Below are 16,662 nucleotides of genomic sequence, written 5' to 3' on the forward strand. Positions count from 1 at the left end.
ACTGATATAAGTAAATAAATACATTAGGGAGAATGGAAAGCTCTACTTTGAAGTAGAATGCAATTAATAAACTTTTAGGAACCATCACAGTAGCAACTGATTCAGACAAGAATCATCAACGGATGTAAAAACAAGTGGGTGCTAGTTTGATGAGAAACAGGCTATTAATGTAATTTCAAAATATCTTGCCACAAGATACTTATCCATTTCTTTATAGTGGAGAAACCTGGCAGACATCATCTTAACCAAGTGATAAAAGTGAACATCAGGCTTCCCTGGTGGCGCAGTGGTTAAGAATCCGCCTGCCAGTGCAGGGGACATGGGTTCGAGCTCTGGTCCGGGAAGATACCACATGCTGCTGAGCCACTAAGCCTGTGCGCCACAACTACTGAGCCTGCGAGCCACAACTACTGAAGCCCGTGTGCCTAAAGCACATGCTCTGCAACAAGAGAAGCCACTGCAATGAGAAGCCGGCATACCACAACAAAGGGTAGGCCCCGCTCGCCGCAATTAGAGAAAGCCCGCACACAGCAACGAAGACCCAACACAGCCAAAAATAAATAATAAAAAAAAAAGAGCAGCCCCTGCTCGCCACAACTAGAGAAAGCCCACGCACAGCGACGAAGACCCAACGCAGCCAAAAATAAATTAAAAAAAAAAAAAGTTAACATCAATGGTAATAGGACCAAATATCCTGGTATTGATGCACTGAGAACACAGCATCACTTCTGCGAAATTCCTGCCAAAAATGCACAACCTGAGTTCAATCATGAAGAAACACTGAACAAACCCAAACTGAGAAATATGCATAAAAGGTAAGTGATCTGAACTCTTCAAAATGCTTAGGTCATGGAAGATAAGGAAATACTGAGAAATATTTCCAAATTAAAGGGGACTAAAAGTACAAAATGAACAAAAAGGGAAGTTTTTCTTACATTTTGTTTTCTTTTTGCTATAAATAACATTTTTGGAACAACTGGCTTCAACTTACTCTCAAGTGGTCCAGGGGAGGGGGGAAATATAGATATTTGATTCTCGTTATTTGCGATAAGTTCTATAAAGTCCATAAACACTGAGTTAGTGAATATACTGAACCATTGTCCCTAAGGGAAAATACATGGTTAGGTTCCTGCCAGCCTTCAAAAACATTCTCATCAACTAATCAATACAGAACCTTGTGGGCTTCCTTGGTGGCGCAGTGGTTGAGAGTCCGCCTGCCGATGCAGGGGACACGGGTTCATGCCCTGGTCCGGGAAGGTCCCACATGCCGCGGAGAGGCTGGGCCCATGAGCCTTGGCCACTGAGCCTGCGCATCCGGAGCCTGTGCTCCTCAATGGAAGAGGCCACAACAGTGAGGGGCCCGCGTACTGGAAAAACAAACAAACAAACAAAACCTTGTTTTATGTGTACTTCTGTTTAAAGACACCTTATTTAATACATATAGTGAATCATTAAATTGAACTCACAGCCAACAGCCCTATAACTCATGCCTGAACAAAGCTCACCTAACATACACTTTCTTCTTAAGGTACATCACAGCGTTCCTGCACTTAAGAACACTAGACAGAACTTCAGCACTACGTTTGGGGGCCACTTTAAACAGCAAAACTGTCAACAAAAAGCACAAAACTGTGAAAACGTGGGACTACAGACTGGGAAAAGGACCCTTGCTTAAAGTATGAGCTGAAACAAAAAGGCAGAACACTGCCTTGTTTGACCTCAGCTGGGAGCATGTGCATCAGTGAGTAAAATGTTTTGCCCCTCTGCACATGTCCACAAATGAAATGAAAATGCTGAGACAGAGAGAGAGAGAGAGAGAAACAAACAGGCAGACAGACGAATGTGGTAAAATGTTAACAACAAGAGAATCTGGGAGAAGAAAGGTTCTTTGTCCTATTCTTGCAACTTTTCTCTAAATTTGAAATTATTTCAAAATAAAACTAACAAAAATTTTAAAAATAAGACTTTCATCCCACTCATTTTAAAATAAAAATGAAAGAGGCTCTAAAAAGTTAAGAGCCTATGAAACAGCAAATTGAGGGAAGGTGTGCGGGGACAGTGCCCTCTTGAAGCCCTGTTACATAATCAAATAGGTAGTCAGACTGGGAAGCCCATGCCTAAAAGTCCCTGCCCACTGCTCTCTCCTTTCATCAGACTCTGAGCTCCTTCTCACCAGCTACTGAATCAGGCAGCAGATGAACTCTTTACAGCTCTGGAAATTTAAAGACCATAAAGATACCAACATTGGTGTAAGTCAGGTGGCTCCAGAAATCTAAGTTATTTTAACACCTAAAGGAAGAGATCACAAACTGAAACCACAGATTTGTCTATGTACATATGTGCCTGTTCCCCATCGCAAAACCTCATGATGATAGGGACCATTTTTATCTGCTAATATATACTGAGCCCCTAATATATTGCCAGGCACTCATAGTAGGTAGGCATATAAAATTTGTTAAATTGGTCTTCCCTGGTGGCACAGTGGTTAAGAATCCGCCTGCCAATGCAGGGGACACAGGTTAGAGCACTGGTTCGGGAAGATCCCACACGCCGCGGGGCAACTAAGCCCGTGCGCCACAACTACTGAGCCTGCGCTCTAGAGCCCGTGAGCCATAACTACTAAGCCCGCGTGCCACAACTACTGAAGCCTGCATGCCTAGAGCCCGTGCTCCACAACAAGAGAAGCCACCACAACGAGAAGCCCGCACACCTCAACAAAGAGTAGCCCCCACTCGCCGCAACTAGAGAAAGTCCGTGTGCAGCAATGAGGACCCAATGCAGCCAAAAATAAAATAAAATAAAAATATATAAATATTTAAAAAATTGTTAAATTATGGAACAGAGGAAAGGCAGAATGATGGAAAGAAATATGAAACAGAAGGCACTTCAAAAACAATATCAGAATCCAAAAATCATGAAGAATGGGGGAGGAGAATAAAAACATAGGAATTCAATTTTTTTTTTTAATGTCAATGGGAGGACTGATTAGCCAAGAAATACAGAAAAATGGAAGTGAGGAGAAAGACAGAATTTGAAAATGTTCATCCAAAAGTGACAAGGGGGAAAGACGATAACTCTAATTTGAGGGACTTCCCTTGGTGGTCCAGTGGGTAAGACTCCACGCTCCCGATGCAGGGGGCCCAGGTTCGATCCCTGGTCAGAAAACTAGATCCTGCATGCACACTTCAACTAAGAGTTCGCATGCCGCAACTAAGATCCCACGTGCCGTGTCCCAGCACAGCCAAAATAAATAAATTAAAAAAACTAATTCGAAAAGATACATGTACCCCAATGTTCACAGCAGCACTATTTACAATAGTGAAGACATGGAAGCTACCTAAATGTGCATCGACAGACGAATGGATAGACAAGATGTGTATATTCCATATACACAATGGAGTATTACTCAGCCATAAAAAAGAATGAATGCCATCTGCAGCAACATGGATGGACCTAGAGATTATCACATGAAGTGAAGTAAGTCAGACAAAGACAAATTTCATGTAATACACATATATGGAACCTAAAAAATGATACAAATGAACTTACAAAACAGAGACAGACTCACAGATATAGAAAACTTACAGTTACCAAGTGAAAGGGGGGGAGGGATAAATTAGGAGTTTGAGATTAACAGATACACACTACTATATATAAAATAAACAACAAGGACCTGCTGTATAGCACAGGGAACTACATTTAATGTCTTGTAATATTCTACAATGGAAAAGAATCTGAAATAGATATATATATGTATGACTGAATCACTTTGCTGTACACCTGAAACTAACACAACATTGTAAATCAACTATACTTCAATTTTTGAAAAATTAAGAAAAATTAGAAAAACAAAGAAGTGCCAAGGGGAAGGCATGCACTGACCAATTCATTTAACTGTTTACTTGGCAGGTGTATCCTGTAATGTTTGTTTATTCAATCAATATCAAGGACCTACTATACGCCCAGCAACATAGCAAGGCCAGGGGCTACGAAGACAAATATGTATTCAATGTGTTTCTCATGTCTTACAATGAGAAAATAAGACATTGATAGCTTACAGCAAGCATAGGACACTGACACACACCCAGTATCTATAAAAGACAGTTTCTCAAGAGCTTATGGTGTATTGAGATGACAATGAGAATACCAATCGTTAAATGCTAAGAAAAAGGTAAATTTAGGGTGTTACGGGAACGTACACACTGGGTGGGAATAGGGCAGTCAGAAGAGGCTTCCTGGAGATCATATTAGAGTTGAGTTTGGAAATATGAGTAGAAATTAGCTGGGAGTAGGGAACTGGAAAGAGTTGGATGGGAATACTCGGCACATGCAGTGTAGAAGGAAAGTTCACAGAGAGTCAAGGAACTCCAAGGAGTCCTATAGGACTCACAACAGGGGATCTCAGATTGCTTTACAGCAGAATACTTAGGGAATTCATTCCCTTCTCAAGGCTCCCCAACCTAAAGCCGCAGAGTATCTGAGGAAACAGAGCTTCATTTTAAGGCCATGGTTAATTTGCTTCAGAAGATGAAGTAAGGCAGGCCTGACGAGTACTCTGTGGATCGTTGGTAAACACTGTCAGGGTGTTGATTCAGCTTTCAAGGATGGATCCCTCTTCTGTGGGATCAGCAGGGGTAGGACCTCAGCAGCTGTGCTGGGAGCTCCATGTCCCACGTGATTAGAGCAGCAGAAGAAATTTGACTCACGCTGGATGAACCAGATTAATTCTCCCAGGACTGAATTTTGAGCTGAGACACAGTCTGAACAGGAGGTGGGGGGTGAAGCACAAAGATTGCACTGCTCAGGAGGAAGGGTCCAAACACTGCTGAATAGGTCTCTCCAGCTACCTGGCTTCCACCTTGTCCAAGACCTAGTCGATTCTATAAAAAACTTCTGTATGTTAGTTAGGATCCTAGGTTTCAAGCAATAGGAACCCAACTCAAATTAGCTGCTGCTAGTATAACAACAGGAGCCCTTCAGCAAAATTGATAACCTTTTAGCTAAAACCAAGAAAAAAGAGAGAAAAGACACAGATCACCAAAAGTAGGAATGAAAGAAAGGACATTATCATTGACCCTTCATAAATTAAAAGAATTATAAAGGAATACTATGAACTTTATGCCAACAAATTAGACAACTTAGAGAAAATGAACACATTCCCAGAAAAACACAAATCACAAAAACTGACTAGAGAATAAATAGAAACTCTGAATAGATCTATAACAAGAATTGAATTAGTAACTATAAATTTTCCTAAAAACAAAAGTCCAGATCTTGATAGCTTAATTGATGAGTTCTATCAGACATTTAAAAAATAAATGATGGGGACTTCCCTGGTGGCGCAGTGGTTAAGAATCTGTGGGAGGGAGGGAGACGCAAGAGGGAAGAGATATGGGAACATATGTATATGTATAACTAACTGATTCACTTTGTTATAAAGCAGAAACTAACACACCATTGTAAAGCAATTATACCCCAATAAAGATGTTTAAAAAAAAATTAATTAATTAAATAAATGATACCAGTACTCTATAAACTCTTCCAGAAACAAAAGTGGTCAGAACACTTCTAGAATCATTCTTTTAGGCCAGTATCACACCCGGATGCCAAAAGCAGACAAAAATATGACACACACACAAAATATAGACCAATATCCCTTGTGGCTATAAACACAGAAATGATCAAAAAATATTAGCAAACCAAATCCAACATACAAAAACCATATAACAAATACTATGACCAAGTTGGATTTATCTTAGGAATACAAAGCTAGTTTAACATCTGAAAATCGATTACTGTAATACACCTTACTAGTAGAAAAAAGGACAAAAACCATATGATCATTTCAGTAGATGCCAAATAAATATTTGACAAAACCCAACACCAGTCATGATAAAAACTCTCAAGGGTCCCAAAAGAAAACAGATGACATACTAAACACAGGATAATTTGAGGATGGCATATTAACAAAGGTATGGGTGTAGACGAACCACTAGGGAAAGTGCAGGAACCTCAAGCTGGTGAAAGCGAAGGCAGTACCACCTCTAGGCCCAAAGGGATAAAAGAGAGAATAATCACTAGAATCCAGGAGAGTCATACAAAGTCTGCTACCTTATGAGGTACTGTGGGCTTCAGCAGAGGGACACAGCCAACCCAAGGCATCTTGCAAGGAGGGAGCCAAGGGGATAAATAGTCTGGCCTCACTCTCCTCTCTCCCTCCTCACTATCTCCTGACAGAGCACCTCTTTGGCCAAATCCAATGGGAAGCACTGGATACACGAGTGGAGATTAGATCTGGATGGTTATATTGAAGACAGCCAGCACAAAGAGGTAATTCCCTAGCTCACGTACTTCAGAAGAATTCTGAACCAGAGACTCAAGGACTAGAACCGGTGTCTCAAATTGTTAGCTCTTCCTGCTTCTCTCAGTGTGCTGACCTGCGTAACTCCTACAGTATAGGGTCCCCTATTGCCTATGCAGGGTGGAGACTGAAACAGCTGCTACAGCAACCCATTAGGTAGGTCTCTCTCTCTCTCTCTCTCTAATGCCTGTCTCGGCCTTAGAGGAGAACTTCTGATTGGCCCCATGCAGTCACATGCACATCCCTGAACCAATCCCTCTTAGAGGGCGGGATACTCATGAAGGGCCAGCTGCAAGTCACAGGCCCGCCACTGTGAGTCTGAGGTTTGTTAGTAAACTGCAGTCTCCTTCTTGTAAACTCCCTCCTTTTTCCTAGGCGAGCCATAGTTGGGAGTCTCCTATTTGGAATCAAAAGAACCTCAAAGCAGGCTGAAAGCAATCATAATCAAAAGTAGGAGAAAGATATACTAGCTAGCCTCGATGTTATAACTTCTCGGGAAAATCATCCTTATTTCAGCTCAAAGTCAAAATTTCAATGACAGATATCTCCACACACTCAAAATGGATTTTGACTGTAACATAAAGTATGAAATGTGCATTATACGCTATACTCTAGATAAGAAACCCAAAATACCAACAAAAAACTGTTACCCAAAATTCCTATCTCACTACCCATGATTTAGGAAAAAACTACTTTTAAAAAATTTATTATTTTCACACACAAAATATTTACAGGCTTTTATATGGGCCATAGTTTCAGTTATCTTTTTTGTCAAGTCCCATCACTCACCTGGAATCAACCTTCCTCTCCATTCTCCGCTTAATCCCTTTTTGATGAAAATTCAACCAGTAGCTTGATACACATTTCTCAGTGAGCAGATTCTTCATGAATCAAAAAGTCTTTTATCTTCCTCTTCTAACTATAAGAAAAAGTAGAATGAGAGTAATTTACCTGAAGCCTCTAAGGAGCCACATTCCTCAACAGCTACACATCAGCTTCTAGTCTCCTGCACCTCCTTCTTAATTCAACAACAGATGAACATGGGAAGTCACTGATTTTTTTTTTTTCTGGGCCTCACTGAGTGGCTTGCAGGATCTTGGTTCCCCAACCAGAGATGGAACCCTTGCCCTCAGCAATGGAAGCGTGGGAGTCCTATCCACTGGACCTCCAAGGAATTCCTAGGAAGTCGCTGATTTAAAAACAAAATTTTCCATTGCATTTTTAAAAGTTATTTTCTAAGAAACAAAACTGAGAGGAGAGTGAGCCATACTAAAAAGGTTATGACTGACTCACCCATCCTGTTCAGGTGATGCTCCAAGACCTTCAACTTCCCTTCATAAGAACACCAGGAGAGGCCAAGATTTCCTATTCCCCCCCACTCCAAGATTAATATTTATGGTTGTCAATGTTATCTATAAGAATCTTCAGGCAGTTTTTGATCCGTGTACAGTTTTCATTTTCATTTAGTGATAAAGTCTACCAATAATATTCATTATGAACTTAATAAATAACATAGTTTTTATTTATTTCTTAGTACAAAGAATAGCAATGTTGTAGGTTGAATTGTGCCCCCCAGAAAGATATATTGAAGTCCTAACCCCTAGCACCTATGAATGTGACCTTGTTTGGAAACAGCCTTTGCAGATGTAATTATATATAAGTTAGGATGAGGTCTTACTGGAATAGGGTGGACCCTTAATCCAATAATGATTGGCGTTTTTATAAAAAGAGGAGAAGAGACAGAGGGACAGATACACACAGAGAGGAGAATGCCATGTGAAGACACAGACACACAAGGAGAACAGCATATTATGATGAAAGCTGAAACTGGAGTAATGGGTCTACAAGCCAAGGAACACCAAGGACTGTTGGCAACACCAGAAGCTAGAGAAAGGCACAGAACAGATCCTTCCCCAGAGCATTCAGAAAGAGGATGGCCCTGCCTACATCTTGATTCCAGATTTCCAGCCTCCAGAACTATCAGACAATAAGTTTGTTGTTTTAAGCCTCCCAGGTTGTGGGTTTTGTTACAGCAGCCTTTGGAAACTAACATTAAGTAGTAAAACAAAGGAGGAAAATTTAAGTATGTGGTGGAGGAAAGCTAACAAACAGGGTGGACATGTCCCGTGTTGAGTAACTGTGATGCATTCATGAGACATTAATTCTAAAAGAATGAAATTACCCTTTATAATCAAGGTCACATATTTCAATGACAATCAGATAAGGAATCAGCCAGAAAAGAGAGTTTATCCATACAAAATGAATAGTCCTTATTGAGCTCAAACCTATGTCCTAGTCTTTCTGGTACTACATTCCAAGTAACAAAAGTCACAATTAGTGACTATTTCTGTAAATAAATTAAACTGAAAGATGATTCAAATAGAGATTTTTTTGGTGTGAAATATTGCTATAATAAATGGGTCACTGCCTTAGGTTTAATAATGATGCTATGGAATGTTTTCTGCAGTCAAAGACTCCTTTGACACTCTGTGCCAACATTCTAATTACTTTACATATCTGCCTTCCCTATTAGGATATAAATTCCAGGGACTTCCCTGTTGGCACAGTGGTTAAGAATCCGTCTGCCAATGTAGGGGACAAGGGTTCGAGCCCTGGTCCGGGAAGATACCACATGCTGCAGAGCAACTAAGCCCATGTGCCACAACTACCGAGCCTGTGCCCTAGAGCCCACGAGCCACAACTACTGAGCCCACATGCCACAACTACTGAAGCCCATGCGCCTAGAGGCCATGCCCCACGACAAGCCACTGCAATGAGAAGCCCGTGCACCACAACATAGTCCCTGCTCGCTGCAACTAGAGAAACCCCACGCGCAGCAACGAAGACCCAACGCAAAAAAAATTTTTTTTTTAATTTTTAATAAAGAATATAAATTCCATGAAAACAGGAGCCGTATCTGATCTCCTCATTACTGTATTTTCAGGACCTAAAACACTGTCTGGAAAACTAACAGGTGAGATACATAAATACTGGAAAGATCAGGACATAAGTTTGATCTCAGTAAGGATTTGTATGAATATGAACTTATGTCTGAGTTGGAATATACATAATGATAACCAAATATAAAAGACAGCCCAAGAAAAACAAAAATCATTAGGTGTGGACTCCAAGGTAAACCTACAGACTGACCTCCTAAGATGACAGTAAAGGATAAAAGGGTATAAACCATAAGGTCCAAGAGATGGGAGAAGAGATCACAGGAAATGAAAGATTTCCACAAATTTTTGCAACAACCAGGAAGAAAATTAACTGGCCTAACAGATTTGAAGAAGCGAAAACCTACAGAGTGGGATACCAAAGAGAAGCAGGCCAATAGAATTCCCGAAGCGCTCAGAGCTAGAAGGAACAAGGAAAGGCGTTCGGAACTGAAGCCACAGGCCACAAATGAGGGGACTGAATGTAAGTCTATTTGGTGAGCATTTGGGGCCCCAGTCTCTTCCCCAACCCTGCTAGGTAGGGTATCCAGCTCCCTCCCCCCAGCCTCCATTCAGAATTCTGGCAGCTACACTTCTTGGCTCCCAATCAGAAGACTGGAAGCGTCTTCTCAAAAGTAGATAAGACTTGGGCTTCCCTGGTGGCGCAGTGGTTGAGAGTCCGCCTGCCCATGCAGGGGACACGGGTTCATGCCCCGGATCCCACATGCCGCAGAGTGGCTGGGCCCATGAGCCATGGCCGCTGAGCCTGCGCGACTGGAGCCTGTGCTCCGCAACGGGAAAGGCCACGATAGTGAGAGGCCCGCGTACCGCAAAAAAAAAAAAAAAAAAAAAAAAAAAAAGTAGATAAGACTTAACAGACTTTGAAATAAAGACATCTGTGCCCCACCTCCATCAATAAAAAGGCAGGCTTGCCCCTAGAGAAAAGCGCACAAACTGACAAGCGGGCTCAGACACTGGAAGCTTCCGATTAATTTCTCAGTTGCTGATACTCAAGTATGAACGGACAGTCAAGAATCACAAGACATTTGGAAATGACCTCCAACAAAAAAGAATGAAACCAAAATATGGGATTTCCCTGGTGGTTCACTGGTTAAGACGCTCCGCTTCAAATGCAGGGGGAATGGGTTTGATCCCTGGTTGGGGAACTAAGATCCCGCATGCCACGCAGTGCAGCCAAAAATTTTTTTAAAAAAAGAAAGAATGAAACCAAAACAAAGGAATCCTGAGGAAGCGCCACTACTTGTGATGTATTCCTGCCAAAAACTTGAAACTAAATATCATCAAGCGTCATCTAGAACTAAGTACCATCCTACAAAAAATACAAGGGACAAATAAAAATGACTTTAAAATCAGCAAAATCAATGATGTAGGAAACTTTACAGGACAAACGACTCAGTTCTTTCAATAAACTGCTAAGGAAAGATAGGAAAACTTATACATTAAAAGAGACTTAAGATGCTTATTGGGACTTCCCTGGTGGCGCAGTGGTTAAGAATCTGCCTGCCAATGCAGGGGACACGGGTTCAATCCCTGGTCCAAGAAGATCCCACATGCCGCGGAGCAACTAAGCCTGCGAGCCACAACTACTGAGCCTGCGCTCTAGAGCCCGTGAGCCACAACTACTGAGCCCGCGTGCCTAAAGACCATGCTCCACAACAAGAGAAGCCACCTCTTGCTGCAACAACAGAAAAGCCCATGTGCAGCAACGAAGACCCAATGCAGCCAAAAAAATAATAATTTAAAAAAATAAAAATTAAGAAAATCATAATTAAAAAATTATTTTTAAAAGGATGCTTATCGGGCTTCCCTGGTGGCGCAGTGGTTGAGAGTCCGCCTGCCGATGCAGGGGACACGAGTTCGTGCCCCGGTCCGGGAAGATCCCACATGCCGCGGAGCGGCTGGGCCCGTGAGCCATGGCCGCTGAGCCTGCGCTCCGCAACGGGAGAGGCCACAACAGAGAGAGGCCCGCATACCGAAAAAAATAAATAAATAAATAAAAAATAAAAATTAAGAAAATCATAATTAAAAAATTATTTTTAAAAGGATGCTTATCGGGCTTCCCTGGTGGCACAGTGGTTGAGAGTCCGCCTGCCAATGCAGGGGATGCGGGTTCGTGCCCCGGTCCGGGAAGATCCCACATGCCGCGGAGCGGCTGGGCCCGTTGAGCCATGGCCGCTGAGTCTGCACGTCCGGAGCCTACTGTGCTCCGCAACAGTGAGAGGCCCGCATACCGCAAAAAAAAAAAAAAAAAAAAGGATGCTTATTAACCAAATGTAATGCATGGACTTTGATTCTGGATCTTGATTTTAACAAACTACAACTGTCAAACAAAAAAATATGAAACAATGAGGGAAATTTAAACTTTAACTTTTTTGAACTTAATGTTTTAATGAGTTATTAAAGAATTATCATTTTTTTTGCTGTGATAGTGGTGTTGGTTCTTTTAAAAGGATACTGTGTCTTTTACCGAATATGGAGAACAATTTACAGATAAAATATGATAAATTTAAGCACCAAAATAATTAAGGACAGTAATAAATTATAACACATTAAACAAAATGGGAATCCATGAGTCCAATCTGACAATAAAGGGATGAACAGATAGTTAGATAAATGAGGTAGAAAGGAGGGCTTATCCATACACAAAATGCCCAGAGACAAATGTGGAGGGAGTTGTAGAGTTGGATAACCCCCATCTTATGACAATCATGGAGAAAATGATTTAAAAAAAAAAAAGCTAAAAAGTGATAAATGTGAATAAAGGTATATGGGGGTTCTCTGTATTATTTTTGCAACTTCTCTGAAGACTGAGATTATTTCAAAATAAAAAACAAAGCAAAAATACTACAGTGGCAGAGATATAAATGAAAGAAGATAGGTCATGAGTTAATTTTTGAAAATGGGTGTTGGGTACATACTATACACGGTTGAAATTCTTCATAATAAAATTTTTTAAAATTCTGGAGTAAACAAAGACAATATGGGAAAGAAAAGAAAAAACCACCAACAACAAAAAAGAAAACCCTATGATTAATATCCTCAGTGAGATAAGAGAACATATTATATACACATAGAATAAAATAAGGATATTATTTAAAACAAAAAGAGAGCAAGAAAGATATAGGAGAATCAAAACATTAGAAGGTGGCTAATAAAGTTGAAGAAATGTCCCAGAAATAGGAAGAGGGGGGAAAATGACGAAAGGAAATAAAGTTAGAAAATCAAAGGCTCAATCCAGGGGATCAGATATATAACTAGCAGGAATTCCAGAGAGATACGAGAGAACGAAAGAGGAAGAAATTATCAAAGAAATAAGAATTGTCTCAAAACTGAAAGATGTAAATCCTCAGATGAAAGGTCCTGAACCAAGGCCAAATGTCACGGTAGATCAAACACTTTTTCCAACATGCAAGGAGAAAAGGCTTAAGATATGCATTTATTGAGAAGATACAGGAAAACTGGACATTATCAAAATTAAACATTGGTGGGACTTCCTTGGTGGTCCAGTGGGTAAGACTGCACTCCCAATGCAGGAGGCCCGGGTTTCGATCCCTGGTCGGGGAACTAGATCCCGCATGCATGCCACAACTAAGAAGTCCATGTGCCACAACTAAAGATCCGTGTGCCGCAACTAAGACCCAGAGCAGCCAAAATTAAATAAATAAATGTTTTTATTGAACATTCGTGCTTCAAAGGACATCATCAGGAAAGTGAAAAGAAAAAAAAAAGAAAGTGAAAAGATAACTCAATGAATGGGAAAAATATTTGCATACTTGCTAAGGAACTTGTATCTAGATTATATTTTTTAAATTCCTATAACTCAATAATAAAGACAATTAACCAAATTTAAAAATGGATAAAGGATGTGACTAGATATTTCTTCAAAGAAGATATATAATCAGCCAATAAGAACACTGAGATGCTCAACACCATTAGCCATCAGGGAAATAAAAATCAAATCACAATGAGGTACCCATCAGAATGGGCATAATCAAAAAGACAGAAGGATAATAATAAGTATTGGTGAAGATGTAGAGAAACTGAAACCCTCCTACACTGCTGGTAGTAATGTAAAATGGTGCAGCCACTTTGGAAAACAACCTGGCAGTTACTAAAAAGACAAATACAGAGTTACCATTTGATCCAGCAATCCCACTCTTGGTATATATCTAAGAGAACTGAAACCGTATGTCTATACAAAAACTTGTATATGAATATTCGTAGCAGCATTATTCATAATAGCCAAAAAGTAGAAGCCCAAATGCCCATTAACTAAAGGATGGATAAACAAAATATGATATATCCATACAATGGAATATTACTCAGCCATAGAAAGAAATGCAGTACTGTTACATGCTAAAACATGGATGAGCCTGGAAAACATTATGCTAAGTGAAAGACGCCAATAACAAAGGACCACGTATTGTATGATTCCATTTATATGAAATGCTCAGAACAGGAAAATCTATAGAGTCTGTAAGTAAAATGGTGGTTGCCTACAGCTGGGAGGATTGAAGGGAAACAGTGAAGTGACTTACTAATAGGTAAGGGTTTCTTTTTTGGGTAATTAAAATGTTCTAAAATTGATTAAGGTGATGGTTGGATAACTGGGAATATACTAAAAACAACTGAACACTTTAAATGTGTGAACTGTATGGTATGTGAATTATATCACAATAAAGCTATTAAAAAAAGAAGAGGAGGAAGTACTAGAAGTAGTAGTAGTACAGGAAAATGTGCTCCAAAAACCAAGGAAATAAATCAAGAAAAAAAAAACAAAAAAAAACAGGGATCTGGGAACAGTGAATCTAAAACAAAAGAATAGTAAAAAGAAACAAATTCCAGGACAGATGTGAAAGTAAGTCTCTGGATTAGAACTGGGAACAGCAGGCACAGAGCCACCAGAACAGATTAGAGCAGAGGAGGAAAGTCTCCAGGAAAGAAATGGAACTGATGGTTTTGAGAGTATGCAAAAAATTACTGACACGTCTATGAGAAATACTGAAGCATTCAGAAAAAAACATTAGTGATCTGTGCATGGAACACTAGGAAAATAAGAAAATAAGACAATTATTAATTCTCAGAAAAAATGACGGGATGTAAGAGAAAGGAAGAATTGCAGTTAGTCTACTTGGTTCAGCAGTGAATATCTGTTATATAATGTAAACACTGACTATTAACAACAAATTACCACATAACCACGTTGGTGAGATGAGGGAAGAAAACCTGTGCATTTCCCATGAATGGTCAACACTTAACGTGTAAACCTAACAAATCAAGAAATATCACCTATAAGGTTATTTACTTCCAATTTACAAATAACATCAGGAGGAACAGAATGGAAATTGGAATTAGAGCCTGGAGACTATTTTCTAATTTAAGGTTTTAGTATTAATTTTTAAATACACATGTGAATTCGAAAAATGTAAAAGTATCTTAAAGAAGTTTCTACAGTATTCTGCAGCTCCTAACAATAACTGAGAAATGAATGATCTTACTAAAGAAAAGCAAGAAAATACCCAAATTTATATACTAGGTCGCAGAATAAGCTTCAACTACTTCTTCCAGGAAGCCTTCCATGACACCTCCAAGTCTCATATTTCCATGGCACTTAGGCGGGTACCATGCCACCTAGAGTGTATAGATTAGATTCAAAATAGCATTCATGGAGCTGGTACTCTGCCAGGCACAGTACTAAACAGTTTTCATTAATTACCTGCTTTAATACAACCACCCCAACAGGTGGTAACCATCTTTATTTTAAAGAAGAAGTGCCCCAGGTCACCAGCTAAGTAGGACAGCTGGGGCTGGTACTCAGGGCCCTAACACGATTCAGTCAACGAATAACAAATCTTCACTATAATCCAGAGATTAACAATAAATCTGAACGGCCTCCCATCAAATAAAAACGGAGCACTAATCTCCCGCTGCGGGTGTTTGCCCAATTAGCCCTCGGGGCTCAGGTGTGGCCCCTACGGTCTGAAAACCCTCGCCCGTCGCTCGGCCACGCAGCAGGGATCCAGAAACCCCGAATTCGGATACGCGCACGCTAACGAGCCTTGCACTGACGCGGCACCAGCACCCGCCTGCGGCGCCCCAGACGCGCAGGAGGACGTCGGGCGAGGAACGTGGGCCCCGGGAGCCAGCCTGCGCGCCCTTTCCACCTCTCCTCCATTCTCGGACCTCAGCCCCATGGGGAGGTAGCCTCACCTGCACTTCTAGAGGAGGAGGAAACGGACGCTCCCACAGGGCAGTCACCGGCCAGGCTCGGAGGGACGTGCGCTCGTCGCTGGGCTCCGGCCGGAGAGGCCGAGCACTCCCGCCTCACGCTTCAGAGAAATCCCCGTAGACGCGGTGCAGCCTCCTCAAGCCCGCGCGGCCTACGCCAGCCTCCGCGCTTTCCCGCCCCTTAAGACGCAGATCTCGCGCCGGCCCCGCCCCCATCTCCACGGCGACGCGGCGTGCGTGAGGGACGCCCAGCCCGAGACCCGAGAGACAGCCGAGCCTCAGGGCAGCAGGCGACTCACCTCCCCGTGGCCGCCTTGGAGCCCCAGCAATGCGAGTTGGCCTTGAGGTGCGTGGATAGACGCGCTGTCAGGGCGGCCCCGCGGAGGGCTCTCTGCCCCCGTGGCCCACTCGCTTTTTTCACAGCTCAGCCTCCCACTGCTACTCTTAGACACGAGGAGTGGGAGCTGTCTTGAAGCGGATTCCCGAGTTACGCTTCGCGTGGCAAGCACCAGGGACGAGGCTCCCGTGTAGAGGCCGGCGCGGACCGAGGCCCTCCTTCCCCCACCTCCCGGCTCCCGCGTGAGCCTCTCTGGCTCTCGGTTCTCGATGGTTTCCGGGGAACGCAAGCCGGTCCCCGGGGCCTGGGGCGCGCGCATTCGTAGACTGGGAGGTCGTCAATCTTGACCGCGCGGGTGAGGGTTGCGCCGCCGGCGAATTAAGATTATCCCAGGTTGATGGCGTCTCTTAACCATTACTTTTAAAATGTAATTAACAAGCATTGTTAGTAAATAGTCATTAATTTAAAAGATGATCAGAGTGGGCCCAAATTTTAAAAAGTGGGGATGGGTAGGTAGGGCATTTTTTTAAATTAACGAATAGTTGGTTTACAATGCTGTTTCAGGTATACAGCAAAGTGATTCAGTTTTATGTATATATATACACTATTCTTTTTCAGATTATTTTTCATTATAGGTTATTAAGGTAGGGCATTTTTATATCCTTTTCTCCTGTGCTTCGTAAAGCATCATTTGAAAGCACTTGATATTTCTGGTGGAGAGCGCAAAACAAAGGCTAGCATTATGCATTTAAATGCCTGAAAGATTTTACATTAAAAAC

General features: G+C 41.6%; 1 protein-coding gene across 4 annotated transcripts in view; it reads right to left on the reverse strand.

The window, feature by feature from the left end:
- Positions 1 to 15,679, reverse strand: part of SFI1 (SFI1 centrin binding protein) — an 80,063-nt gene extending 64,384 nt beyond the window's left edge. For 3 of the 4 annotated variants that reach the window (XM_079941732.1, XM_079941729.1, XM_079941731.1), the window contains exons 1-2: positions 7,151 to 7,279; positions 1,175 to 1,367 (exon numbers count right to left, since the gene is read on the reverse strand). In XM_079941732.1, the coding sequence (XP_079797858.1) occupies positions 1,175 to 1,314 (140 nt within the window). In that variant the 5' untranslated portion in view covers positions 1,315 to 1,367; positions 7,151 to 7,279. Of the gene's footprint in view, positions 1 to 1,174; positions 1,368 to 7,150; positions 7,281 to 15,528 lie in introns of those variants that run through there. The other variant, XM_079941730.1, reaches the window with a different exon arrangement.
- Positions 15,680 to 16,662: the final 983 nt, after the last annotated feature.

Source organism: Stenella coeruleoalba (assembly GCF_951394435.1).
Source record: "Stenella coeruleoalba genome assembly, chromosome: 14".
Taxonomy (NCBI): domain Eukaryota; kingdom Metazoa; phylum Chordata; class Mammalia; order Artiodactyla; family Delphinidae; genus Stenella; species Stenella coeruleoalba.